We start from the raw sequence: 26,118 nt of genomic DNA on the forward strand, positions 1-26,118 counted from the left end.
GTCAATGTTTTCTATGGTGTCTTCTGCCCCTGAGATTCTCTCTTCTAGCTCTTGTATTCTGTTGGTGACTCCTGATTTCTTTCCTAGGCTTTGTATCTCCAGGATTGTCTCTCTTTCTGATTTCTTTATTGTTTCTATTTTCATTTTTAGATTCTGCATGGTTTTGCTCATTTCCTTCACCTATTTGATTATGTTTTCCTGTAGTTCTTTAAGGAAGAACTTTAAGTTTTTGTGTTTCCTCTTTAAGAGCTTCTAGCTCTTTACCTGTGTTCTCCTGTATTTCTTTGAGGGTGCTATTTATGTCTTTCTTAAAGTCCTGTGTCATCATCATTTAGATCTGAATCTTGCTTTTCTGGTGTGATGGTGTGTCTAGGACTTGCTATGGTGGGAGAACTGGGTTCTGATGATGCTAAGTAACCTTGGTTTGTGTTGTTTATTTTCTTATGTTTGCCCCACCACCACCACACACACACATACCCGCCTCCCCACCATCTGGTTATCTCTAGTGCTACCTGCCCTTGCTAAATCTGACTGGAGCCTATCCTTCCTGTGATCCTGGTTGTGTTAGAACTCCTCAGAGTCACGCTGTCTCTGTGATCCTGTGATTCTGGGGTCCTGTGATCCTGAGCTTGTTAGAGCATCTGGGAGTGCAGCTTCCTCTGGGTGTTTTGGGAATGACTGCAGAGGTTGTGTCCAAGGTCTACTCAGGACACCAGCCTAGAGAGACCAGAAGGAACCTGAGCCACTGGGCTGGCGGAGTTCCTGTGTGCCTGGTCCCGCTGGTCCCAGTTACTCCCAGTGTTGGGACAGATGTTGTGTCCTCCACACCTCTGATCCTGGGCGTGTTAGAACACCTGGGAGTGGAGCTTCCTCTGGGTGTTGTGGGACTGGCTTCGGAGCTTGCACTCAAGGTCTGCTCAGGACACCAGCCCAGAGAGACCGCAGGTGTATGCTTTTAAAGCATATTCCCAAAGTACTCTCTAGAAGTGTGTCCCAGTTTTCACAGACACAAACAATGGCCTGGAAATGTGCTTTATCTATTTGCTTTTAAGTGGGAGGTAGATATTTCCACTAATGTGCTTGCTGGCTTGTTTTCAACAGGTAAACAGAGTTCTGTGGAGCCCACTTCTGGTGGTGCAGAAGCCCTGGGATCCTCTGACCCCAAGCTTCCAGCTCCCTGTAGCTGGCCACCTGCACTTCAAACCCCATCTAGTTGATTTTGTGTGGAAGGATTCCCATCCATCGCAGCCATGAACTTCCTCCGGAGGCGGCTGTCTGACAGCAGCTTTGTGGCCAACCTGCCCAATGGCTACATGCCGGACCTGCAGCGCCCAGAGAGCTCCAGTAGCTCCCCGGCATCCCCAGCCACAGAGAGGAGGCACCCCCAGCCCCTGGCTGCCTCCTTCTCATCTCCAGGATCCAGCTTGTTCAGCTCCTTCTCCAGTGCCATGAAACAGACCCCACAGGCCCCCTCAGGGCTGATGGAACCACCGACTCCTGTCACACCCGTGGTTCAGAGACCCAGGATCTTGTTGGTGATCGATGACGCCCACACGGACTGGTAAGCAGCTTCAGGGAAGGAATCCGGATGGGGCTCTCTCACATCTTGGGAGGAAAGAATAGAAAATAAGAGGCTATAAGAGGCTTACATAGTTTCTGAGGCTAGCTGGGAGCAGGAGGCGTTCACCAAAGAGAAGCTGTGTGTCTTGTTTTCTAGGGCCCTTATATTGGCAGAGCCATCTGCAAACTCCAAGCCTAACAGCTCTGAAATAAACAACAGAGGCCCCAAGTCTGGAAAGTTCCGCGTGTATGCTATAAACATTTTTGATATGGGAAAAGCTCACTCACTGTGAGTGTTCTGGAGATACAGCAGGGAATCATATGACCTTTCTGAACAAGAAAAGTATTTTTAGCATGAAATACACCTCACAGTGTTTCCCAAGTTACCTTCTGCTCTGCCAAAATGAGGTTGTTAAGAAGGCACACCAGGGCCTGGAGGCATGGCTCAGCGGCCAAGAGCACTGGCTACTCTTCCAGAGGTTCTGAGTTCAATTCTCAACAACCACATGGTGGCTCACAACCATCTATAATGGGAACTGATGTCCTCTCCTGGTGTGTCTGAAGACAGGGATAGTGTATTCACATATATAAAAATAAATAAATCATTAGAAATTTTTTAAAAAAGAAGGTACACAGATCTTCAGAGGCTCACTGCTCTTATCCTAACTCTTGGGAGCAGATTACCCACACGTCCAGCCCACTTCTCTCATGAGCTTGACCTCTGATGCTCCATTGGATGGGGTTGACAAGTTTCTCTAGCCTCCTCCAGACAGTAAGTTCTGAAAGCAGTCATCATTCAGTAAGTGACCAGTCACAGGGCACCAGGTCAGGACCAGCTGCTTACCCAGGAGCAGGTGAGGTGCTCCTACGGGTCTGCCTCTCCGGCATAAGTCTGTCCCCCAACTCTGTGATCCTGACAGGTGAGAAATACTATAAGCCTCAGAAGACATAGTTTACAGTTAAGGACACCGGGCCCAGTTATGTAGACACTGAAGCACTATGTCCAGAGCAGAGCTGAACCTGTGCAAACAGTTGCTCTGATGATAGACCCATGCACAGCGTTGGGGGGCAAATTCATGTGTGCATATCTCCAGAACTCTAAAGACTGGCACATGGTCAGCACCCCCGGGAAAGCAGACTCAGGTTGGGGGCAGCCGAGCCTCTGCTTTGGAGTTGAAGTTGCTCATTTATTCAAACGTATTCCTAATGCTCAGCAGTGCTAAAATACGTCCAGCTGATTTAGATGGCAGGCCCCATCTTTCTGATGAGAAGTGATCCCTTTACTGTTAATTGCTTTATGCCTAGAACTCACTATGTAACCGAGTCTAAATTCAAACTCATGGGAGAGCTTCCTACCCCTGCCTCCTGGGTGCTGGGATTATAAGTATGAGCCCCCACACCCAAACTGGAAATAATCTGACCCTAACATCCAGGGTGGTCTGGAAGTTGCCTCTGTCTGATCAGTCTGCATTGTCTTCTGTTTCCTCAAAGGCTTTTGACTCACAGGTTTGCTTGTGTCTGCTGTATGCTGGGACTCTGCTCTTGAGGCTTGGTAGCTTCAGAGGTTTTTGCATCCGGGCTCTCATCCAAGGGCAAAGCTCCTGCCCATTTACCCAGCAATCAACTGGCTGTGCTATCCTTGGAATCTCAGTTTCTATTTAATCCAACTTTTTCTTTTTTACAAGTATATCTGTGTGTGATATGTATGTATGTATGTATGTATGTATGTATGTATGTTCTCATCTGTGTGGGTGCATGTTTATGCATTAACAAATAGGCTCTATGTATAGAGGCTGGAAGTTGATGCCAAGTGTCATCCTGAACCACTCTGCCCTGTATTTAGAGGCAGGATCTCTCAGTGAACCCAGAGCTTACCAACTTGTGCAGGATGAGCTAACTAGTTTCCCCGCCCTACCCCCTCGCACCACCAGGATTCCCTGCCTCTGCCTCTCCGGGGCTGGGATTGTATGTGGCCACCATGCCTTCCAGACATGGGTTCAGGGATCTGACCTCCAGTCCCCCCACGCTTGCAAGTCAAATACTTTATTCCCTGAGCCATCTCGCCAGCACCTAGCTAGCTGTGGTACTGGGACAAGGTACAGTGAACAAGGCTGCGATCCAGCTAATGGCCCCAGCCAAGTAGCACTTAGATTTTGACTTTAGTCATTGATCTCCTTAATCTATAGAAATTAGTAGTGCATAAATCTTAGGTGCTGCTCCCTTGGAAGCCGTGGTGGCGACCACAAGTTTGGCCTGAGTGTTTAGTTTCTCGATGTGTTGAAACATTTATCACTTGTTCACACTTTCACTGGGGCTTAAGAACAATAGTGTTTGGTTTCCGGCATTCTTCTTGCCCTTTGGTGGGGAAAAAGAAACTGAGGCTCATGGGCTTACCTGGGAGTTGGCTCCATATTCACTGAATGCTTGTGACTCAGAGACTTCCTACCACAGGCTCATCACTTCTCCGTTGAACTCCTTTCTTAAATCTTTATGACCTCCTAACCTCTCAGCATCTCAGTAGCAGTCCCAGCTCTTTCCAAATTAATGTCCCCTGGGTGCCTTAGAATCGCTCTTGCTGGTTGTGGTAGGGCACAGCTGTAATCTTTGCACTTAGGGGGCTGAGTCTGAGAGGACTGAGTTCAAGGCCAGCCTCTGCTACTTAGGGAGACTTTCCAGAACTAACAGCTTGCGGACACCAGAAGTTTCTCAATCCTACCTATAGAAGTCTCCCAAAAATGCCTGGCCACAGCTACTAAAATTAGCCAGCAGGTGGCAGGCTAGCCCTATGGTCCAGTGTATCCTGGCGGAGCCTGCTGCCTCCAGGTCCTGCTTCTTCCCAGCTATTCCTTCTTTGTGTGAAGGTCTCCAGAGAGGAGAAGTTGTGAAAAGAGAAGAAACAAGCTCCCACAGCCTCTTCCTTCCCCTTTGAGATGATAATGAGAGGGGCTTTGACTGTCAGGGCCGAGAGTGACCCTACACCCCCCAGCCCCAGCCCTAGTCCCCCAGCCCCCCAGCCCCAGGGGCACACTGCTGTCAGCTTCCTGACCCTTCTCAGACTCAGCTCTGCAAATTGTCTTTCTCTTTTGGTTCAGGGCCAATCTGTCTCATGCGGTTTCCTTGCAAGCAGAGAGTGTGGTGAGAACGCACGCTTCTTCTCGTAGGCCAGCTGGCAGATTATTTAAACCTGTGGGTCCAATCAATTCCACCGGAGAACTGGCCAGACCCCTGAGAAAGGAACCTTACGTTTATTTTTTCTTAATTTTCTTCCCATCTAGTCCCTCAGTGGCAACACCCTTGGAGAAAAGGACACACCCTCTCACAGCAACCATTAGCAGCCATCGGCTCCTCAGGAAAGGGCGGGATCTTGTGGGCACACCTCTTCTCTTTCTCTCTGATGGAATGTGGAAGGGTCTGGGTGTTCATGGTTATAGTGACGGTGTCATATTGGGATGACAACATTTCATAACAACCCTCGCACTCTGCCACTCTTAAATTCTGTGATGCTCCCAGGCCTTGACAGGAAATGATATAGATGTCCCAATTACGAATCATCAATAATCATCAACTGATTCTCAGCTCTAGCACCAGATAGTGATCTTTGCATTAACTAACATCCTCTAGGGGAAAAAAAAGCCCCAGGGTGAGAGCAGCACTTGTTTATGAGTATAAACGTAAACATTTAGAAGGCAGTTTGACAGCCTGTCCCTTGGGAGAAACAAGAGTGGGGTGTGCTCCTCTTGAGCCTTTCTCAGCCATAGGCTTTTGATTTTGATCAGGGTTATACTGTCTGCATTTTCTGAGAACAAACAGATTCCCAAGCTACCTTTGCTGCAAGGGTTCATGGCTGAACACTTTAAGATGCAGCTTGTGGAGGTGAACCTAGCCTTACCATGGGTCTCTAGAGAGCTCCTGCCCATCCTACTGGAGGGCTGGCTTGGTAGCAGGTCTGTCTTCTGGGATGGGACGAAGCAGTCAGTCTTGGGAACCACAGAGAAAGCAGTGAGCAAGCGAGTCAGTTTCTAGGCTCTTCTCTTTAGTCGGCTGCCCCTGCAAGCACTGGCTTCCTTGCCTAGAATTTCCAGCAGAGTCCCTGGCTTCAAGCTTCCAGTCTTGACCTTGTCTCCTGGTTAACTTCCAACCTAACATCATTGTATCCTCTCTGGAAACAAACCAACTTCCACCCTTTGATGATGCATCACCAGCTTAAACTTTAAGTTTAAAGTCACAAGAATGGGACCCCTGCCCCGCCCGTGTATGGGACCCCCGCCCCCGCCCGTGTATGTCTTCAGCACTACATCCTACTTTGCAGACAAGTGATCCCTAAGCACAACTCGCCTTACCAATTTCTGTTCGTCTTCCCCAAAATACTCTTCCCTTCTGGGTTTACCTGAACAAATTTCTGTTCATTCTTAGAAGCTCGAATAGGTAAAGATGTTGCCTCTTCTGGAGACCCACATCTGACATGAACATCTCGTTCACAGTGCTGGTTGCTACCTCCCTGGTGTAACTTCTTCACCACAGCCTTATGGGTCATATCACAGCAGATTGTAGTGGACTCTTCCTCAAGTTACTCACTCATCTTTATATTTTCTAGAATTCAACGCACAGTCAGTGGATGTCATTGTCTCTCTCTCTCTCTCTGTCTAATCAGTGTGACATTATGAACTTGCAAGTACCTGACCTTAGTAGTCAGTGGTACTACACACACACAGTAGAAGGGGTCACAATTCTAATCCCCATACTATGAAATCTTAGCTCTTGGGCTGGCGAGATGGCTCAGCGGGTAAGAGCACCGACTGCTCTTCCAGAGGTCCTGAGTTCAAATCCCAGCAACCACATGGTGGCTCAGAACCATCTGTAATGAGATCTGACGCCCTCTTCCGGTATATCTGAAGACAGCTCCAGTGTACTCATATACATAAAATAAATAAATACATCTTGCCCTAAAAAAAAAAGTTAATGGAAAATATAGTATTTTAAAAAAAAATAAAATAAAATAAAAAAAAGAAATCTTAGCTCTTTATCAATAAGCTAGAGTCCTTGAAAAGTGAATGCTTAGGATTGTTTTTAAAAATGGACAGAGAGTCTGAGAAGGTCCTAAATCCAATCCGCAGAACCCACATAAAAAGCTGGATGTGGGTGGCACACACCTGTAATCTAGCAACGTGGAGTTGGAGACAGCGAGATCCCTGGGACTCGGTGGTTATCCCTGTTCTAGCCTACTTGGCAAGTTCCAGGTTCAGTGAGAGATCTTGTCTCAACAAGAAGGTGGGCAGGAGATGAGGAACGACACATAAGGTTTACATCTGGCATCCACAGATGCACACACTCAGTACATACACACACATGAATACCCCTTGCACATGCACATATACAAAAGTAAGCAGGGAGACATGTGGGTGCACCAACCAGAGCCCTAGTTTTGAATGTCAAAATAAAAAACCTTCTGTTGATTAGCAATTACAAAGACCATAACCAGGTGGAGCAGGTGAACCATCCTGCTTGCAGGTTTTCTGGAGAGAGAGGAGGGGCACTGGGAGGCATAGGTGCAGATAAGCCTTCATCCTGGTGGTCCTCTCTCCTCTCACTTAACTGTTCTCAAACTGCAGTTCCATCTAACAATGGCCTGTCTTATGTCTGATTACCACCACCCCTTCCTTATCTATTTGACAAATGGAAAGGGTGTCCTTTATTTAAAGTGCCCCTTGGCCACCATGCATGGAGCCTAGAGGCTGTCATACCTCATTCGCCTGGCAAGGGACAGTTAACTGGTAACCCCGGCTGAACGCCTATTACACTTCTAGGTTGAAAAAGACTGAGATGGGCATCTGTATCTTCTCTCCCACCAGTGGCCTGCCCACTCCTAAATGATGTCATTGTGCTTCTATGATGACAGAGACAGGGAAATGTGCAATGATCTGGGAGGTTACTGGCAATGACAAGGTATGAGTGTGACAATGAGGAATGGTAGCAGGCTTAAATTCTACTCGCTCTCACCTCACATTCCACCTAACAGAAAAATCACACTGGCTCTGGTGGAGACCGTTACACAGATGTCATAGGCACTATCCGTCCCAGTGGACTGACCAGGGGCTGTTTTCCAGGTAAGGAAGCAGCAGAAGATCCTCATACCTGCTCAAGGAAACCAGAGTGGCTGAGCTTGGGGAGGGGGGGAGTAAGAGCCACCTTCCTACCCAAGCCTCCCATGCTGGGCATGAAGGAGCTGCTGGTCAGTTTGGATGGAACAGAAGAGCAAAGACACACACGGATCAACAAACTCCGAGGACCAGCCATGTCCTCATTATTACATGAATAGTTTTATGAATGGGCTTAGTGTCTTTTCCTGATGCTGGGATAAAATACTCCACAAAAAGCAACTTAAGGAAGAGATGGTTCTTTTGTGGCCAACGGCTCCAGTTTGTGGCCTGTTTGTTATACTGGGGACTCTCAGGGGCTGGGACTTAAGGTATGTGGTTTCATGTATACAACCCATAGCTGGTAAGAGAGAGCACATTGCCACCCAGCTTGTTCTCTCCATTTTACATGGACCAGCATCCCCTGCCCAGGGCCTTCTCGCATCAATTAATATAATTCAGGTAATCCCCGCAGGCACGCCCAGAGGTACACCTCCCAGGTGAATCTAGATGCTGTCAACTGACAATGACCACTGACAATCTCATGCACTTCCCATTGCCAGGCGTTTTGCTGAGTGGTTCCCACCCATTCTCTAATTTAGTCCTCCTAATTACTGTGTGGGTACTAATACCATTCTTGTTTTATAAATAAGAAAGCTTTGTGCCCTCATCCCAAGCAGATGTTACTGCTGTCTTGGGACTCAGGGAGGGCATTTGAGGGCAAGGCTGGGTGTCACTATGTTCTTGCCGCCCTCCATCTGCACCTGAAGCTCGGGATCTCCTGTGCTGCTTGTGAGTAGGCTCTGGCACTGCCTCCACACGCACACATATCCAGCATCTGACAGCTGAGAGAATGGTGGCAGAACTCCACTTACACCTCATTGGCCAAGCACAGAAGACCAGTGACCTCACCCAGGAGGAAAGTGCCCTACCCAACCCAGGCAGCGTCAACCTGCCAGAGCCCTTTGAGTGGCTGACTGTAAAGGTGCCAGGAGGAGATGGAGTCCCTGAAGGCATCCAGACACTCATGATCTCAGACTGGCAGAGTGACTGTTTTGTAAAAATCGTTCTTGGATACACAGAGAATATATATTTATATATATATATACATATATATATAATATATATGTATATTTATATATACATATATATAATATATATGTATATATATATACACACACATATATGTACATATATATGTATATATATGTATATGTATATATGTACATATGTATATACATATATATATATATATATATTTTTTTTTTTTTTTTAAAGTACCAAGGGAACTCAGGCAGAGACTTTTCCATTCTCTTTACCTGCTTTGGTATTAAAGTGGCCACTTCCAGGAACATATGCCAGATGTGTATTTCTATGAGAATTAAGGGGGGAAGAGGATTAAATTCTAGAGGATTCCAGCCTGGTAGGTGGCAACTCAGAATTAAGGCCCACGCTTTACTCTCACCATCTCTGTGTCTTGGCCGGCTTGCTCGTGAGCCTGTTTCTTTATTTGTAAAGTGAGTGATTGTACTATCTCTGTCCCTACCTCATTGACCTCGGGGGTGGCGGTGTGATGAAGCCCCTAGTGAGAGTTCCTTTCTTGTCTCTTTCACATGAATTTTTTTTAGCAATTTCTCCACCTGAGTCTTAGTCTTGTTGTTTCTCTCCTGTTTTAACATCTAGTGTTTTGAGCACATTACCTGACACATCACAAGGTCAGTGAGGTGGGTATTTCATCAGTGAAGGGGCAGACACCAAAGAGCTTCTGTTTCTTCTATAGGAAGGGTCAGGCTTGAAGGTGCCTTGGGAAGGCTCTCTCAGAAGACACCTAGGTGCTCTGGAATTCAGGGTGTTCCCTGACACTTTCCTGGTGTTCCCAAGGCTCCTTGCTGTGTCTCTAGGTGGAAACAGAAACGGCTCTAGTCTTCTACTGAGGGGTCAGACTGCTTCTGACTGCTTGGACAATGAGACACTTTGGAGTGTCTCTCTGAGGACTTGCAGTGGGCCTAACTGGCCCCACAGCAACCAGGATATTCTGCCGACATCTTTGCCACCAGCAGGTAGTGGGGGAGGGGGAAAGGGTGTGATCTCAGAGTTGGCATCACCCGCAGTGGCCTATGGGAAGGTATGCTAGTGACTTTTCTCATTTGTATGACCGAAGCAACATGCGAGAGGAAGGGTTTATCTGAGCTCACACTTTAAAGGTACAGTCCATCATGGTGGGGAAAAGTATGGCAGGAGGTGTAGGAGGCAGGTACATAGTGCCTGCATCTGGAAGCAGGATGAGATGAATTCTGGTGCTCAGCTAGCTTTCTCCATCCTAGACCATCTGAGAATCCAGCCCATGGGATGGTGCCAGCCAGAGGTATATTTCCATGGTGATTATACAGGCCATCAAATTGATAATAAAGATTACCATCAAAGCAGAATTGTCAGAGTGAGCAAATAAAAACAGAGGTGATCAATGAGTGCTTAGTGAATGAGCCTAAGGATATACAGTGAAGCATAAGATTGACATATACTAAACATTCGTTTACTGTTAATTTGAAATTTGAATTTCATTGCGTGTCCAGTATTTTTCTCTCAGGGAAGAAGGAAATGTGTGAAACAGCAAGAGGCTAGCTTCTGAGATGCCTTGCTTTCTGTTTGGGGAGTCAAATCAGGTCTCCTGACTGGCCCCATCCTCAGAGCACAGCTTTCTCTGACATCAGCAGCAGGGAGGGAGATAAGCCCAGAGGACAATCTCCAGCCAGACTCCTAGATCCCTACTCTCCCTTTCATTTATGAGACCTTAGTCAAGTCTAACCTCCCAGCCTCACACTCCTCCTCTGTAAGGCAGGACTACAGACTAGCTTTCCTGAAGGGTGAAGACAGTGGCCCGGGTGAGGTCGGTCCATGGCTCAGCCTGACATAAGAGGCCCTGGGATGGTAATTGTTATTATCAATTAATTGCAGTTACTAATTGCTTGTGAATATAATAGCCCTGGGAGCCAGGGGAAGGAAGCTGCTTGGCATGCTTCTCAGTTCAGCTGGTTGTGCTGGAGGGCCAGCTTCCAGAAGCCCTGGAGGAGGGGTGTCTAGGCCTTGGCAGACTGGCAGTCATTCTCTGAGTTACAGTGAGAGCTCCAAGTCAGTCAGCTGGCCCTAGAGTAAATAGAGAAGCTTAAAGCATAGATGCACAACTCTGCTGTAGACCCCCAGCTCTGGGGGTCTCATGCCTATTGCCACCATAAGGCCCTCCATTGCTTAATGCGACTGTTGTATGTAGAGAATTGTAAGGGGCTTCTGGTGAAATGAAGAGAGGAGGGTCACATAAAAGAGGTATCACCTCCTATTTGCTTTATTTATTAGCTCAAACATTCCACCTGATCCCACCTGGTGGGGGGCTTCAGTACTGGACATTGGCCCTGTACCTCTGCCCTCCCTCCCTGTCTTTCTCTCTGCCCTAGTGTCCAGGGGGGAGGGGAGGGGCCTGGACATTCCCCATCAACCAGTTCTGTTGCCTGGAGACAGCTCAGTTTTCCCAGGCCCGGCCCCTTTTATCAGGGAGACAATGTGCACACACAGTGAGGGCCTTGTGTGGCACCCAAGCCCCTAGCCCTTTGACTTGAAGAATTTTTCAAGTGCTGACCCTTCTCCGTGAGGTCTTCATGCTGTCCAATCCAAGGGCTGGTGTCTCTGCAGCTTCCTACCCAGCTTCTGTGAGTAGAGACAGAGGAAGGAGAAACAGAAAGAGGGTTACCACCACGCTGCTCTTGTAGAATCTTGGAGGAGAGCTTCACCCTTAGAACCTAGCTAGAAGATACAAGGAAAAAAAATGTCTTTGAACAGAAGAGAATATGGAAATTTTTTCCCCTAACTCTTTTTGCTGATTCTCTAAAGAGCTTGACAGAGCCATGAGATCTCAAATGTAAAGAGTGCCTATTTCCTTAGATATACCACCATGTAGATGTAGATACGTGAAGACCATGACTCTGGATGAGTGATTCCATTGAAATGATTATTTCCAGCTGCCACCCTAAACTTGTTGTATAAGGTCAAGTTCTTTGTAAAGAAAAGAAGTATCTTTGGTCAACATACGCAAAATGAGGCTTTACTGGATATATATGGTGATATTCTTAGAAGGAAAGGAATGTGTAATGATTGAAATTCTAGAAAAAGTCACCCTGTGAGGCCCCTGCAGAGATGGGCACACACTGCACATGCATGCATCAACTCGTGTTTGCCGTTGCACTTAAAAACAAATTCTTGGTGAAAATTAAGTCTGACTTAGTCTACTCCTTATCTCTTGAGGAGACTTTGTGACAAACTTACAAATGTTGTGTACAGGAGGGAGGCTTGGTTCTGTCAGAACATGGACCAATTCGAATGGAGGAACCACTTCTAGACAAGGATTCCATGGATCCAGGTCAGGCCACAAGGAACTGTCACATACCGCAGTGGACTCTGAATGTCCAGAATGGAGCCAGAAGCCTGCTTGTTGACCCTGGTGGAAAACCAAGCTTAGAAGCGATTAAAACAGAGGGCTTATTACATGGTTTAAATTGAGTAGAAACGAGACCACTGGTGGAGCAATGGAAGATGGAGATGAAATTCAATTTGATAAACAAAGCAGGCCAGGCACATGTACAGTGCAATATAAGTACAGTTCGCTGGCAGAGATCAAGTGGTGGTGGGAAAGGGGTGAGTGTCCCATTATGTAGAAGATTCCAAATTTGGATTGGCTACTCATTTGTGAAAGTGATGAAGGGCTCAGGCCTCACGCATCTTACTCTGGAAGCCCTTAGAGGAGGCTCTAAACCGAAGCATTGGCTCTTCTCCTCTCACCTTTATCTTGCCTGTCTTGTGCCCTTACCTCATTCTTCTCTGAGGAATTCCACAGCCTCACCCTCCACAGCCTGGCTTTCTCACCCAGGTCCTCCCAGTGACCTTTCTATAGAGTCCTTCAGAGACCTGCTTCTGCTTGGGCAATAGAGACTTCAGAGCTGGTGCCCCCAGACTTTACCCCAACTGGTTACAACCCTGCCCCTGGAAAAGCATGCCTCTGGGCAGATACCAGCCTCATTACATAATGTCTCTCTCCCCAAGGCCTGTAGAAGCCTGCCTCTAATGTGTTCCCTGGCAAGAGGGAATCATCTGCCATGGCAGGAAAAGGGATGAGGATTCCTGTCCACTCTTCTGCCGGGTTTTCTGGAGATCTTTGAGAAGTTAATTGCTGTGTGAAGAACTGGCTTAAAAAGTCTTGTCTGTGGAAGACACACCAGTCAGTTTGTGGGCACGTGGATGGGAACAAGTGCAGGTGGGGAGAAAACACTTCCCTGTGGTCAGGAAAACGGCAGCTTAGGCTCCATGGCAAATGGCATTAGCCGTTTGGCTTCAGCTGCAGGGAGATGACTGGAAACCATGGGGATGGTGCTGGCTGTGACAGCCAGTGTTCCCACTAAAGGCAGCAGCTGCAGGCTTCTCAGCCAGCTTCTGCCATTTGGGAATACAGGACAGATGTTTCCAAGTTTCTAATGTTCAAGGGAAGCCAGACTTTTAAAATGAATTCTGTATTCTAAAAGTAAAAGGTGTGTATGTGGGGGTGGGGGGATGACTCCATAGCTTAGAGAGCTTGCTTCACAGGCATGAAGATCTGAGTTTGGATTCTCAGCACCCACATTAAAAGCTCAGCATGGTCTCCCCCCAACTCCCCCCCCACACCTGTAACCCCAGAGCTTGGAGAGCACAGAGAAAGGAGGATTACTGGGGCTTCCTGGCTGCCGGCCTCACTCTAGGCTCAGAGACAGGTGGTCTTAGAGACAAATGTAAATCGATAGAGAAGAGTGCCTGACGTCCTCCTCTGGCTTCCACGTGTATGCATACACCTGCACATACCCATAACCATGCTAGAACACACCACAACCCCTGTCACACACAAAAGTAAGAGTTTATAATTCTTCCTGTCAAAAAGAAGCTATGGACTCCACAGGCCTACTACCAGTTGGGGACTTGTGATACAAGATAGAAGTGTTAAGGTAATTGCTGGATCTCTGTCTTCCTCAAGGACTGTCTTCCAGCATGACGTAAAATCCTTTCTGCTTTGACTGGATGTCTTAGACCAACATGATGCTTAGCACAAAGTAAGGAGAAGAAGGAAGAGGGATGGATGGATAAATGAATGAGTAGTCGGGCAAGTGGATGTATGGGTGAATGAGTTAGATGGATGGATAAATAAGCTGTTTAGTGGATGGATAGTAAATCTTTGTGTGGGTGAATAGATCAATAACAAATCTTCTCAGCCTTCTTCATGCAGAAAACCAGAAGGGACGAGCTGACTGTTAGCAAAACACCTACTGTGTGCCAGGAGCATTGTTCAGAAGTCCTTACCCAGATGGCAGATGTAGTAATTTTTCTCCTAATATTTTACCAGTAAGAAAACTTGGATTGTGGTGGTGGTGTTCGCTTGAGGCAGCAGCAGGATATAAGTGGCAGAGCTAGGCAGGACCTAGGTCTGTTCCTACAGTGAGAAGGCCCTTCTGCTTCCTCTTGCAGCAAGGTGAAGCCTCACTCAGACACCTGGCCTCAGTAGCCCACTAGTGCATTCTCGGTAGCCTCCTGGGTGCCTTTGCATCTGAGTCCTAATGTAAACCCTCTCTATACCTTTAAAATTAATCTTCTAAATCCCCGTCATTCAGAGGAGGAGGCGATGAGTGGCCCCAAGAATATCTACAGCAGGTATCAGAAAACCTACCCCACCCCCAAACCAGGTCTTTCTCTACATGCCTACACACACACACACACACACACACACACACACACACACACACACACACTACCACTACCACCACCACCACACCTTGGAAGTCTTAGGCCCTGGCAAAGAATAGGCACCAAATATTGGATAAGCTGATTAGCTGGTGGACCAGCTGGGCTACCTCATCAGAATCACACATGCCTCTCATCATGATTCCCATCCAAGGCTGGGCAGAGTGCTCCTTTTGGACCGAGCTGGATCTCTGTGCTGCTGCACTGATAGTTATCATCCATCTGTGTGTCACTCCCTCCTAGGAGGGAGGAAGCCCTGTGTGGTCTTCATGGTTGATTTCCTGGAGCCTGAAGGTTCTGCACAGATCAGATAGTCCATCACTGCAGGTTAAATCATGCAAAGACACCTTCCTGGGGCTATGGGCAGTGCTTGTTGGGTAAATCACTTGTTGCACGAGTGTGAGAACCAGAGTTGAAACCCTCGGGACTCTAGTGAATGAGTGAGCATGCTGCCCCTGCTGCATTCCAGGACTCAGGGAGGTGGGAAGAGGATCCCAGCTGGCTGGCTGGGCTAGCAGAACCCTCAAGCTCTGGGATCAAGTAAGAGATGCTACCTCACCTCACTAGCTCTACGGTCAGATGGATCTATCCGGGATCCCTGCTTCGACACAGGTAGATCCTATTTGTTCTCGCCCCCAGGCAGTGGCAGGAAACGAAAGCAGTACCCACTCGTCATAAATCTCTGTCACATGCTACCACATCCCTGGGCCCCAAACTAGAGATTTCCCACCCCAGGCAGCCCTAGTTTGTAATATTCTCCTTCCTGCCGCCTTTAATGTGTCAGTGAAGTATGAGGCCACCCACAGAGACAGAACCCTCCTGGAATCCAGTGTTCCCACCCCCTTTGTGGGTCAGGACCATGGATTTGGTTGATTGGCAGAGTTATTCAAGGAGCTGTGAGTATGAACATATTAGGGCACTGGGATGAGGCTGCTGGTGGAAGACAAAGCCATTGGACAACGTGGATCCATCTGTTTTAGCTTGAGGTCAAACAGCCAGTCAACAGCAGAGACAGTGGGCTCCACCCCCAAGGCATCTAGAATTCTAGGCCATCCTTCCCCTTCTCTCTGCCACACAGAGCTGTTCTGAGGAAGCTCCAGCCCTGAATTAGCCCACCCTTCCACCACTATCCCCACCCCCAAGCCCCCGGCAAGAAGGCAGCAGTCTGTGTGGCCCATCAGGAGACAGACTTCTGACTCCCAGCCAGGCAGAGGGATGGACCGCCTGACCCTCACCTCAGCCTGAGACAGTCTGCCAGCCCCAGCAGTAAACATTCCAAAGACTCCTGGGAAGGTGAGGCCTCTTTGAGGCAGGAGCTGCTTGGGTGGCATACAATGCAGAGCATTCTGGGTTCCGTGTTGGAATCAAGTCCAACTGTCAGTCCTATAGGCTGGACATCCACACAACGACCCATATAATAAAAAGATGTAGATTTGTGAGTTATTGCAATGGTTTGCCAGTAGGTGGCAATAAAGGGTCACAAGGAGGATCTGGATACAGGAACCAGGGAGACATTTCCTTACCTGGCCGACCTGTAGGAAGTACAGGCCTGTGCCCTGTCACAGGGTGCTGTCAGGGGCAGTTACTGTTGAGACACAGCTCACAGACTGGATGTTTGGAGGCAGAGGACAGATTGTAATGTATAATTACAAGGCAGAGCGGTACCATAAGGTAGAGAGTATGATGGGCTCCGCTGTGGAGGAAGGGTACCCAGCCCAGCCAGATGGGGATGCTGCTGAGGAAAACAAGAGAGCAGATAACACCTATGAGGATTCTGGATGGTGAGAAAGAGACAGTCTGGCAAAACAGTGGTGTGATCCTGTGCAAAAGACCAGAAGCATAAGGCAGAGGACATACTGAAGCATCACAAAAGGGAGTGTGTGTGTGTGTATGAAGCTGTAAAACAACATGCAGATAAAGTAGGACATCTGCTGGCAGCATCCCCATTAGGAAGCAATTGTGCTGAATCTTGAAAATCTGGAACAATGGGACAACTGGAAAATTTATGAGACCTTGAATGGCAACTTCTCCATCTGTAGGATATGGGGGGTGACCCTGCCCTATTCCCTCTTGGCGTTGATGGAAAGGTTAAGTGTTAGGGAGAAGACCACCAGAATCTGCAGGGGTACAGAGTGAAGAATGGAGAGGAGCAGTCAGTGCTCTTACCTGCTGAGCCATCTCACCAACCCCATGGTAGTTCATTTTAAGTGTCGTCTTGCTTCAATGTAGAATCACCTGAGAGCATCAACCCAGGAATTGACTAGATCAGATTGGCCTGAGAACATGACTGTAGATGTAAATAATTGTCCTAATTATTAATCGGAAAAATCCAGCCAATTGTGGGAGGGACCATTCCCTACAAAAGAAAGCTAGATGAGAGCAAGTAGGCGAAGATGAATTCATCTTCTCTTACTCTTAACTATGGACATGCTGTGACTGCTTCAGTTCTTGCCTCGACCTTCCCAGAATGTTGGGCTGTAACCTGGCATATTTCATCTCTAAGTTGCTTTTGTACCACAGCAACATAATTGAAATTAGAATACTTATCAACTTTAACTATTAGTCATAAAACTCATAGGCCATTTGCTGTTTTTTCTCAGGCCCCACAAATACTGTAAGTGGGATAGAATGTGCTGACTTCCTTGTTGAGGATTCATGATGAAATTCTGCATTGTGTGAGACTTGCTACACACTCATTTTACTGAAGAGCACCAATGAGAAAGAAACAAAGTAAACCTTACTTTCAGGTCATACCAACCATTCCTTTCCCACAAAAGTCCAGCCCCAGTGACATCTTAGCCTGTTAATATTGTAAGAAAAAGTACTACAAATATTGAAGCTGTCAGTCAAGGATGATGGAGACTTGAGAGAGGGAGGTCCTACTGGCATTGGCTGAGAATGCATGGGGTTGTGAAAACAGACAGTGAAGCATTCTAAGAGTTTGTAGAATGAATCCTTTCACAAAAGAAGACGAGAAAAAGCTTCCCTGCTCTGGGGAAAAGAATAGAATGAAGAAACTGAAGATAAAGTTTGTGAGCATGATTCTTACAAATTATTGATTAGAACTGGGTTGTGTGGCCACACCTAACATAGGGGAGAGTTATGACTACAGTTTTATTGCTAATCTGTGAATGTTTCTGCTGAGGAAAAGGGAGAGAATGAGCTCGGAGGAAGAAAAGCACTGCCTCCATCCATAAGAGGGTTTATGGAAATGCTTACTATAGTACCTGGTTCACTGGTGACTCGGATATGCAAACTGGCTCTTTAGCATTATGTATGGAAAGATACCTAATGCCCCACACACCCTTCTATCCAGACTCTTGCAGGGTTGAGCAAAAGAAAGCAGAGACTCAGAGGAAAATACCTAGAAGCAGATCACCCTTAACATCTACAAGCATTTAGTCTCTGGGCTTTGAGTTTCCTCCTTGATAGAACAGAAATAAAAAAAATACCTGCCTCGTGATAGTGCTTGTACACATTAAATGAAAAGGGCCGCAGATTCAACCCTACAACTCACTGGTCCATTCATTCATTCATTCATTCATTCATTCAATTGCACTCTTATGGTGTGTTACACACTCTTGTAGTGTTTTAAGTACTCTGTGGGTGCTGGGGAAGAAATGATGGGTCACAAACTGGTTGGAGTCCTGTTGTCCCTCTGTGCATTATAGGCATCAAACACAGTTGCTGATTCTAATCATACTTGTAATCAGCAATGGGAAAGTCAGACAGCATGTGTCTGAAGGGAGATGATCGATGGTCAGGAGTAGTTCCTTATGGAGGAAAGTGGGCAAATGGGAGGGATTGAGCAATAAGATTGGAGGGTCAGCAGGGAAAGGGAGGGAGGTCACAAGTGTTGTGTTTTATAAAAAGATAAGGAGGGAATATGTTTGGTGGAGGTGCAATAAGGTGTGGGAGAAGGGGTGCCTCTGTGGGCCCATGCTGAGGCATCCCTTCACACTGAGGGACCAGCCACTATAGAATAGAGTTTATTCAGGGCATAGGAAGAGAAGTTGTGAGGGTAGTAGAGACAGAGACAGAGAAGAGCAGAGAGACAGAGAGAGAGAGAAATACATATATATATATATATATATATATATATATATATAGAGAGAGAGAGAGAGAGAGAGAGAGAGAGAGAGAGAGAGAGAGAGAGAGAGAGAGAGAGAGAGAGAGAGGAGTAGAGGCCAGCCATGTACACATGGAGAGAGGGGGAGAGAGGGATGGGGAGAGAGGGGGAGCAGAAGCAAAGGGACAGAACAGGAGCAAGAGAGCAAGGGAGGGGGCAAGCAGCCCCTTTTATAGTCAGTCAGGCATACTTGGCTGTTGCCAGGTAACTGTGGGGCGGAGCCTAGACAAAATGCCAACAACAAGAATATTGTCTACTCCTTTTCCTCAGTCGGTGGTTGTGGAAGGGTGAGTGGCCAGATCAAAGGACTAGTGGTTAACAGATAGACAGATGAACATATAACACAGAGATGAGAAATCCGATCATTAGTCCTTGATGTAGTACATATGTATAACTTAATAAAATAACACCAAATCAATACTGCATTCTTTATGTTTTCCTTGTCTCGTTGAGTCTTTCCAATAACTCCCAGACATAGGGAGCATGGCTTTCGTTTAGAGACTGCAGTCGAGGCAAAGGAAGCCAAGTCATGAGCAGAATCAGAACTTGAGTCTCCTGTCTTCCTCTCCACTCTTCCTCCTCTCCTCCTTCTGCTTTAAATACCAAGGTGGTCATGGGAGGACAGAGCCATGTGAGGCCTGTCTTGTTTCACAGCTCTAGGCCTTTGGAAAAGGGAAGGAAGGAAATGGATCCTTACTGAGCAGGTCTTTTGTCTCCTTTCAGGTCGAAGTATTTTCATGGGAAGAAAGTGAATGGTGACATTGAGATCCGAGTGGAACAGGTACGTGGTAGCCCCTTCTCTACCTCTTTCCACAACTGCCCTTTTCTGAACTGGGGACATTTCCAAGAGCAACCTTTCTTCCATCTTATGTGGCCATAATGAACTAAGTGTCAGAAAAATCCTGGTCTCTACTTGGGAGTCTCAGTAAGACCCAGAATCTTCCTGTCCACTAATTTTGCAACCTTTTGGTTTTAGGTAGCATTTAATCAGGGTTCTCTAGAGGGTCAGAACAACAGAACTGGCACACGTGCGTGTGTGTGTGTGTGTGTGTGTGTGTGTGCGTGCATGTGTGTGTGTGCGTGCGTGCGTGTGTGCGTGTGTATGTGCGTGTGTATGTGTGTGTGTATGTGTGTGTGCGTGCATGTGTGTGCATGTGTATGTGTGTGTATGTGTGTGTGTGTGCGTGTGTGTGCATGTGTATGTGTGTGTGTATGTGTGTGTGCGTGTATGTGTGTGTGTGCGTGTATGTGTGTGTGCGTGCGTGTGTGTATGTGTGTGTGTGTGCATGTGTGTGTATATGTGTGTGTATGTGTTTGTATGTGTGTGTGTGCGCGTGCGTGTGTGTGTGCGTGTATGTGTGTGTATATGTGTGTGTGTGCATGTGTGTGTGTATGTGTGTGTGTACGTGTGTGTGTGTGTGTGTGTGTGTGCTTGTATGTGTGTGTGTGTGTGTGTGTGTGTGTAAATGGATTTTATTATAGTGGCTTATAGGCTGTTGTCCAGCTATTCCAAAAATGGCTCTCTACAAATGGAAGGTCTAAGATTCTAATAGTTGTTCAGTAAATGAGGCTGGATGACTCAACTGGTCAGTATATGCTAGAATTCCAAAGGAGGCTTTAATGGAAGCAAAGGAGCAGACTTCCCAGTGAGTGAGAGCAAGCACGCAAAAAGTGAAATCTTTCTCCTTTAGCGTCTTTTATGTATGCAGCCAGCAGAAGGTTTGTCCAAATTAAAGGTGGCTCTTTCCACCTAAAAAGGTCTGGATAATAGGTGAATCATCCCACTTCAAATGATTTAATTAATAATGATAATAATTCTCTCATAGGTGTACCTAGCAATTTCAATCTTAGCTTGTTTCAGATGTAGTCAAGTTGAAAACCAAAAACAACCATCACAAATAGAGAGTTTTTCTTCAAGGGAAATATCAAAAAGAATTCATGCTACAAAACTGAGACAAATAGAGATGCTCAGATGGGAAGCCATGTACTTCATTTTTTTCCCCATGGCTGTAAGGCATCTGCTTTGACTTTGACTGTGGAGTATAGGAGATATATTAGTTGCTTTCATATTGCTGTGACAAAACATCATGACCAGGACAATTTATAACAGAAAGCATTTAATTTGGCTTCGGATTTCAGAGGTCTAGAGTCCATGATGGTAGAACAAAGGTAACAGGAATTACTGAGAGCTCACATGTTGATATTCAAGTAGCAGGCAGAGAGAGACACACTGGGAATGGAAAGTCTTTCGAAAACTCAAGGCCAGCCTCCAGCAACACACTTCCTCCAACAAGGTCATACCTCCTATCCTTCTCAAACAGTTCCACCAATTGGAGACCAATTATCCAAATACATGAGCCTATGAGGGCCATTCTCATTCAGTGGAAGAGCATATGTTTGCATCCTGACTCTCTTGTTTCTAGGTGTTGAGCAGGTGTTTTAATCTCTCCTTTCTTGTGTCATTGTAGCTGGGATTAAATTATTTGAAACATCAAAAAAGAGCAAAATTGAGACTACCATCTCTCTCCATTATTTATACTATCAATATCCAGGTTTCTTATTTTATGTAGAAAGAAACATTGATTAGGTCAGATAGCATAGGAAATCAGGATTGGACTCTAGACCTCCTGATTCCTGACCGGGACTCCCTAGTTAAGTAAACTGAGACACTCCTTTGTAGTAGCACCATACTCAACCACAGCAAAGAGCAATGAGCTTTCATGGCTAAGCAATAGTTGAACCCTCTCCAGCTCTTCATCTGTCCTCTCGATAATACTGGCATCAGCTTGTGCTGGTGGGCTAACAGGTAGGATTGCATGAGTTAGGGACCGGGTATGTCCTCTTTCTCTTCTTCTCTTCCTCCTCTATTGTCTCTTCTTTTCTCCTTTTTTCTTTCCCCTTTACCTTCTCTGTCTTCCTTTTTCCTGCTTTCTCTTGCTCTGTCTCTCCTTCCCCTACTGATTCTTGTACTGATAGTGGTTGAGATGGCGATTAACCCCCTCTTCTATCCCCCCTTCTCCATTCCACCACTACCCTTCCTCCTCCTCCTTTTCTTCTCCTTGTCATTCTTCAGTGAATAATAATAAAAACCAACTGGAAGAAACAGAATTTATAAAACAAGAACATGAACGGCCTATCTCCCCACCCCTTGCACTTTTTTTTTTTTTTTGATCTCTGTGAGTCAGAGGAAAAGAGAAAACTTCTGAGCATAAAATTGATGGAGTTGGCTTCATATTAAAACAACTACAGTTTGAACTTCAGTATGATCTGGTGGCTTTTAAGTCAATCCAGTGTCTACTAATTTTCCTTCCATGCCAAAAAATAAAGCAGGCTATTTTTGTTCATTTTACAAATATTTGCCAGTGTCTATTATGCTGCATTGCTCATGTGGGGAAGGATAAAAGCAGTGGCCCCATCCATAAATGGAAATAGCTTTGAGGCAGGAGTGCTTTTTGAATTAGATTGACGAGTAGATGGGCTCTCAATATGTGGAGCAGGTGGCATGGAGATCGTATGGGTTGTGGACCAAGGGCAGAGGAACTTGACCAGTATAGGGTTATACACAGTCTTCGTTGTTTGACTCCAGTATAGAACTTACTTTCTTCCGCTGCCCCTCTCTCAGTGGAGAGTGCCACCTGGACCTTTCACCATGGCTGCAAATCTGTACAGTCCCCCTACCCCGACACCTACCCTCTGTCATGTCTTCTTGATCTCATATGTTATGATTCCCTAATCTTTCCACCACTGTCCCCAAATTGTCAAGAATCTACCTTGGTTGAACTCACCCAAACTTTTAACCAACAGCCTTATATCTCTATTTGTTTACTAATCTCTACTTTATTCTTCTTGCCAAAACCAGAGTGGTCTGTCTTTGTGTGTGTGTGTGTGTGTGTGTGTGTGTGTGTGTGTGTGTGGTGCCATGCATGTGTAGTGGTCACGGAGCCACTTCCAGGGTCCTCTTCCCCCTTGCGTGAGAAAGGAGCTCTGGTTTTGCTGCTGTCTTGGGCACCTCTGAGGCTCCCTGGTTCTATCTCTCATCTCTCTTTGACAGTAGTGAGAAACATGCTTATAGCTGCACTATGCTCAACGCGGGTCTTAAGAATCCATATTCAGAACCCTGTTCGTGCACAGCAACCCCTTTGCCCACTGAACCACCTTCCTAGCCTCTAGAGTGATATTTCAAAAAGAGTGAATTGGGCCCTTTAATAACTTAGCTTCCTCGGAGACTCCCGCCCTGAGTCCGGTCTGAATCAGGAAACTCAGTGCTACTACTCTCAAAGCAGCTCACTGCACCAGAGTACTTTAGCTATACATTTAGAGATGGATTATTTGCCTGGGGGTAGGGGCCATGACTCTTTGAATTTCACGCTATTAAGTACATGGGTCCTTTAGTCCCAAACTAGAACTGAAGGAAATATTTGCAGAGTGAATAACTGACAGATTCCACACATTCTGGCTGCATGTCACTTTCCAAGAGTGATAAATCACTGCTTTTTATTCTTTCTTCAAAAATCTTGCTTTTCTGTAAACCATCTGGCAAATGTTTAGTTGCCAACCAAGCTGGACCTACCTCATCTCCTTTGTGGTAACTTCAAGGTCTGCTTTCATATCCCCTTTGTGTCTTAACACTGCCTTTGGCCCAAGTGTCAGGTACCAAAACTGTTTGCGGGGATAGATACCTGATAGAGCTGCTATAACCACACAGGGATTCTGGGAACACTTCGGGAGTCTGTGGGGGCTCGAATCACGATGGAAAATGTTGGTTTACTTAGACATTCTCACTTCCAGTCATGTAAAGCCAGAAAGTAAATTAGTCAGGAAACCAATTAGGATGTCATTTAGCCATTTGTCCCTGGAAGACATTCTTTCTCAAATTCTTTGAATGGCTTGTCTTTGGCCCATCTGGATCAATGGGTGGGTCTCATAAGCAACCCCAATCCTCTGGAAATTCACACTCATCCTTTAGCACTCTAAAGAGATGCATTAGGATGAAAACCACTGTTTAGTCTAAGCTGGCCTCTCAACGAAGGGCCAGATTAGCCAGACGATTGGACCGTCTGGGCTTTGTTGGACAGAGTCAAAGAGTTAGTTGTGGTTGGCCCAGAGGACGTCTCCACCCTATCTCTCCACCCTCTTCCCTACAATTCCAAAACCACTTGCCTGGCTGTATCAGAGCCAGGAATCCCAATGCCCAGGGAAGCAAGTAGAGAGCTGCTTCACTTTGCATCTGATTACCCTGCTGCCTCTACAGGATCCTACTGTGGAATCCTTGTGGGATTAGAGAGGATTTGGCCAGCCAAGCCCTCCTGTTTGTATTTGAGGCCAGATAACTTTTCCACAGACACAAGTCACTCCTCTATGAGGTCAAGAGGTAGGTAGGGTCCATGGATGAATAGATTAATGTTAAGTAGATGCACAGACTGAGAAAGTTTTCTATTAGAACTGAGTAGCAGGGAACCCTAGGCCTGGTAAAACTGGAAATGAAAAGAAGGAAGGAAAGGATAGAGGAAGAAAGAGAGAGAAAGAGAGAGAACTGGAATGACAGGAGGAAACCAAGGTCTATGTGGAAGAAAGAGAAGGTCAAGGAACTGGAGATATCTCCAATTGGTCGCATTCACTCATTACAAACATCTGCCACTCGAAGGAGTGTTAGTAATTTAATTTAGCCTTGTGATGACACTTTGGGATGGGTGCTTTGACTGTCTCCAATTAGAAAATGAAGAAATGAGAGCCTAGAAAGGTTAAACCATCAACAGAAATGAGTAATGGAGGAAGAATCTGAGCCTGGATTTCTGTGTTCACCCACTACCCAATATTGTTTCACTGAGGCTAGAGTTCAAGTTAATGGTGCAATCTTGCAGGGAGAGGGGTTTCAGCTTTGTAAACAGAAGCCTGGAGCAACACAAGTGATTAATGGACTGACCCTGTGCTGTAGATACAGAGGTTATTTCCTGTGCTGGAAAAACTCTGGCAGAAACTGGGCCACGAAAAGGCAGGGAGGACATTTCACAGGAATTCAAAGTTAAAAGCCAAAACCAGGTGGTGGTGTCGCACGCCTTTAATCCTAGCACTTGGAGGCAAAGGCAGGTGGATTTCTGAGTTCAAGGCCAACATGGTCTACAGAGTGAGTTCCAGAACAGCCAGGGCTACACGGAGAAACCCTGTCTCAAAAAACCAAAAATAAAAAAATAAAAAAGTCAAAAAAGAGTTCCGTAAGTCTCTTTCTGAGGTGGCCTTCCTAACTCATGTTACGCTTGGTGATTTCCAACATGGTGTGGGTTTCCGCGGTCTAGTGGATTGTTGTCCAATACAATCTGAGAGGGCAATGGGAACAAAGACATCGAACAGGGGATTCAGAAGCCCTGTGAGTACTTACGGAGAATAAACCACACCAGGACCCACTGTCAGTAGACAGATCAACTTTACTTAGGGTGATTGAAGGCTTATAAAGTTTTGGGGGACTGAGGGCAGGAATACCCAGGATGGGCAAATGTCACTGGCTGGGGTCTTGGGTACCTGGGATGCCTTATTCACATGGTGAAGCATTTTAGGAATCCCAAGTGCCGCTGAACAGCTTTTATCAGGAGAAAGGAAATTGATAAACTAATTGAGGCATTCCTCAGGTAGAGATGAGTATATGTAGACTTAGAATTCCTCACACAAGGTCAGAGGAGAAGAACCACTAAAGAAAGGAGGCTCCCATATTGTGCAGAGCCTAGAAGCTATCCAGTTATGGTGAACTTCAACCTTAATTAGCAGAGTTTTCCCACACATTGTGTGGCTAGGACCAGAAGGTGCAGAAGGTGATGGTGCAACCATCAACCTCATCTTCAGATACTTGCAAAATAGATTTTGGATTCAGGCATGGCTATATGATGAATGAATGCATGGATAGAGGGTTGTGCTTTTGGCTTTGATGAACATATGAGCACTATATTAGATGGTGTGGAAGAGATTCGTTCTAAAAAAATGAAGTCATGAAAACAACTGGGTCGAATCATATTAAAAGGAGGATAATATTATTCTGTTCCAGATTGTTTCCAAATAGAAAGGTGAAGGGCAGGAGAAATTGAGAAGGCACAGTGGTTTTTTAAAGGGTGTCTTCTGTTGGGAACATTTCTTCAGATTGCTTTGATGGACCTTATGTTATTATCAGGTGAGGATAAAGGCTGTGGTATTGTTCTTGTTTAAAAAAAAAACTGAAAAGATACAAAGTAGCATCTGTTGAAAAGCCTTCATCTACTTTTTCCCTGGATGATCTCCTTTTCTCCCACATATTAACCACTACCACATACTCTTTGATGGAAGGATTTTTCAGAGAGGTTTCAAATGTACAGATGTATGCCCAATAGATGAAGCTTGTAAAATGTGTTCCTGTATGGTATTTGGTTGGTGTCTGTTGGCCCTACTGTTAAACTGACATAACCTAGAGTTATCTGTGAAAAGAATTTCAGTGGAGGTATTTCTTAGATCAGATTGGCCTGTAAG

The 26,118-nt window shown here is 46.1% G+C and overlaps 1 protein-coding gene across 6 annotated transcripts in view; it reads left to right on the plus strand.

Annotated features, from left to right (window-relative positions):
• The window catches only part of Syn3 (synapsin III), a 467,567-nt gene that overhangs the window by 34,798 nt on the left and 406,651 nt on the right, over positions 1-26,118 (plus strand). For 5 of the 6 annotated variants that reach the window (XR_004112682.1, XM_031348897.1, XM_031348899.1 and 2 more), the window contains exons 2-3: positions 1,102-1,561; positions 19,354-19,411. Coding sequence is in view for 5 of the 6 variants with exons in the window: in XM_031348897.1 (XP_031204757.1) it covers positions 1,251-1,561; positions 19,354-19,411 (369 nt within the window). In the remaining variant the exon portion in view is untranslated. Of the gene's footprint in view, positions 1-1,101; positions 1,562-7,273; positions 7,665-19,353; positions 19,412-26,118 lie in introns of those variants that run through there. The other variant, XM_031348903.1, reaches the window with a different exon arrangement.

This window comes from Mastomys coucha, unplaced genomic scaffold (genome assembly GCF_008632895.1).
Source record: "Mastomys coucha isolate ucsf_1 unplaced genomic scaffold, UCSF_Mcou_1 pScaffold4, whole genome shotgun sequence".
Taxonomy (NCBI): Eukaryota; Metazoa; Chordata; class Mammalia; order Rodentia; family Muridae; genus Mastomys; species Mastomys coucha.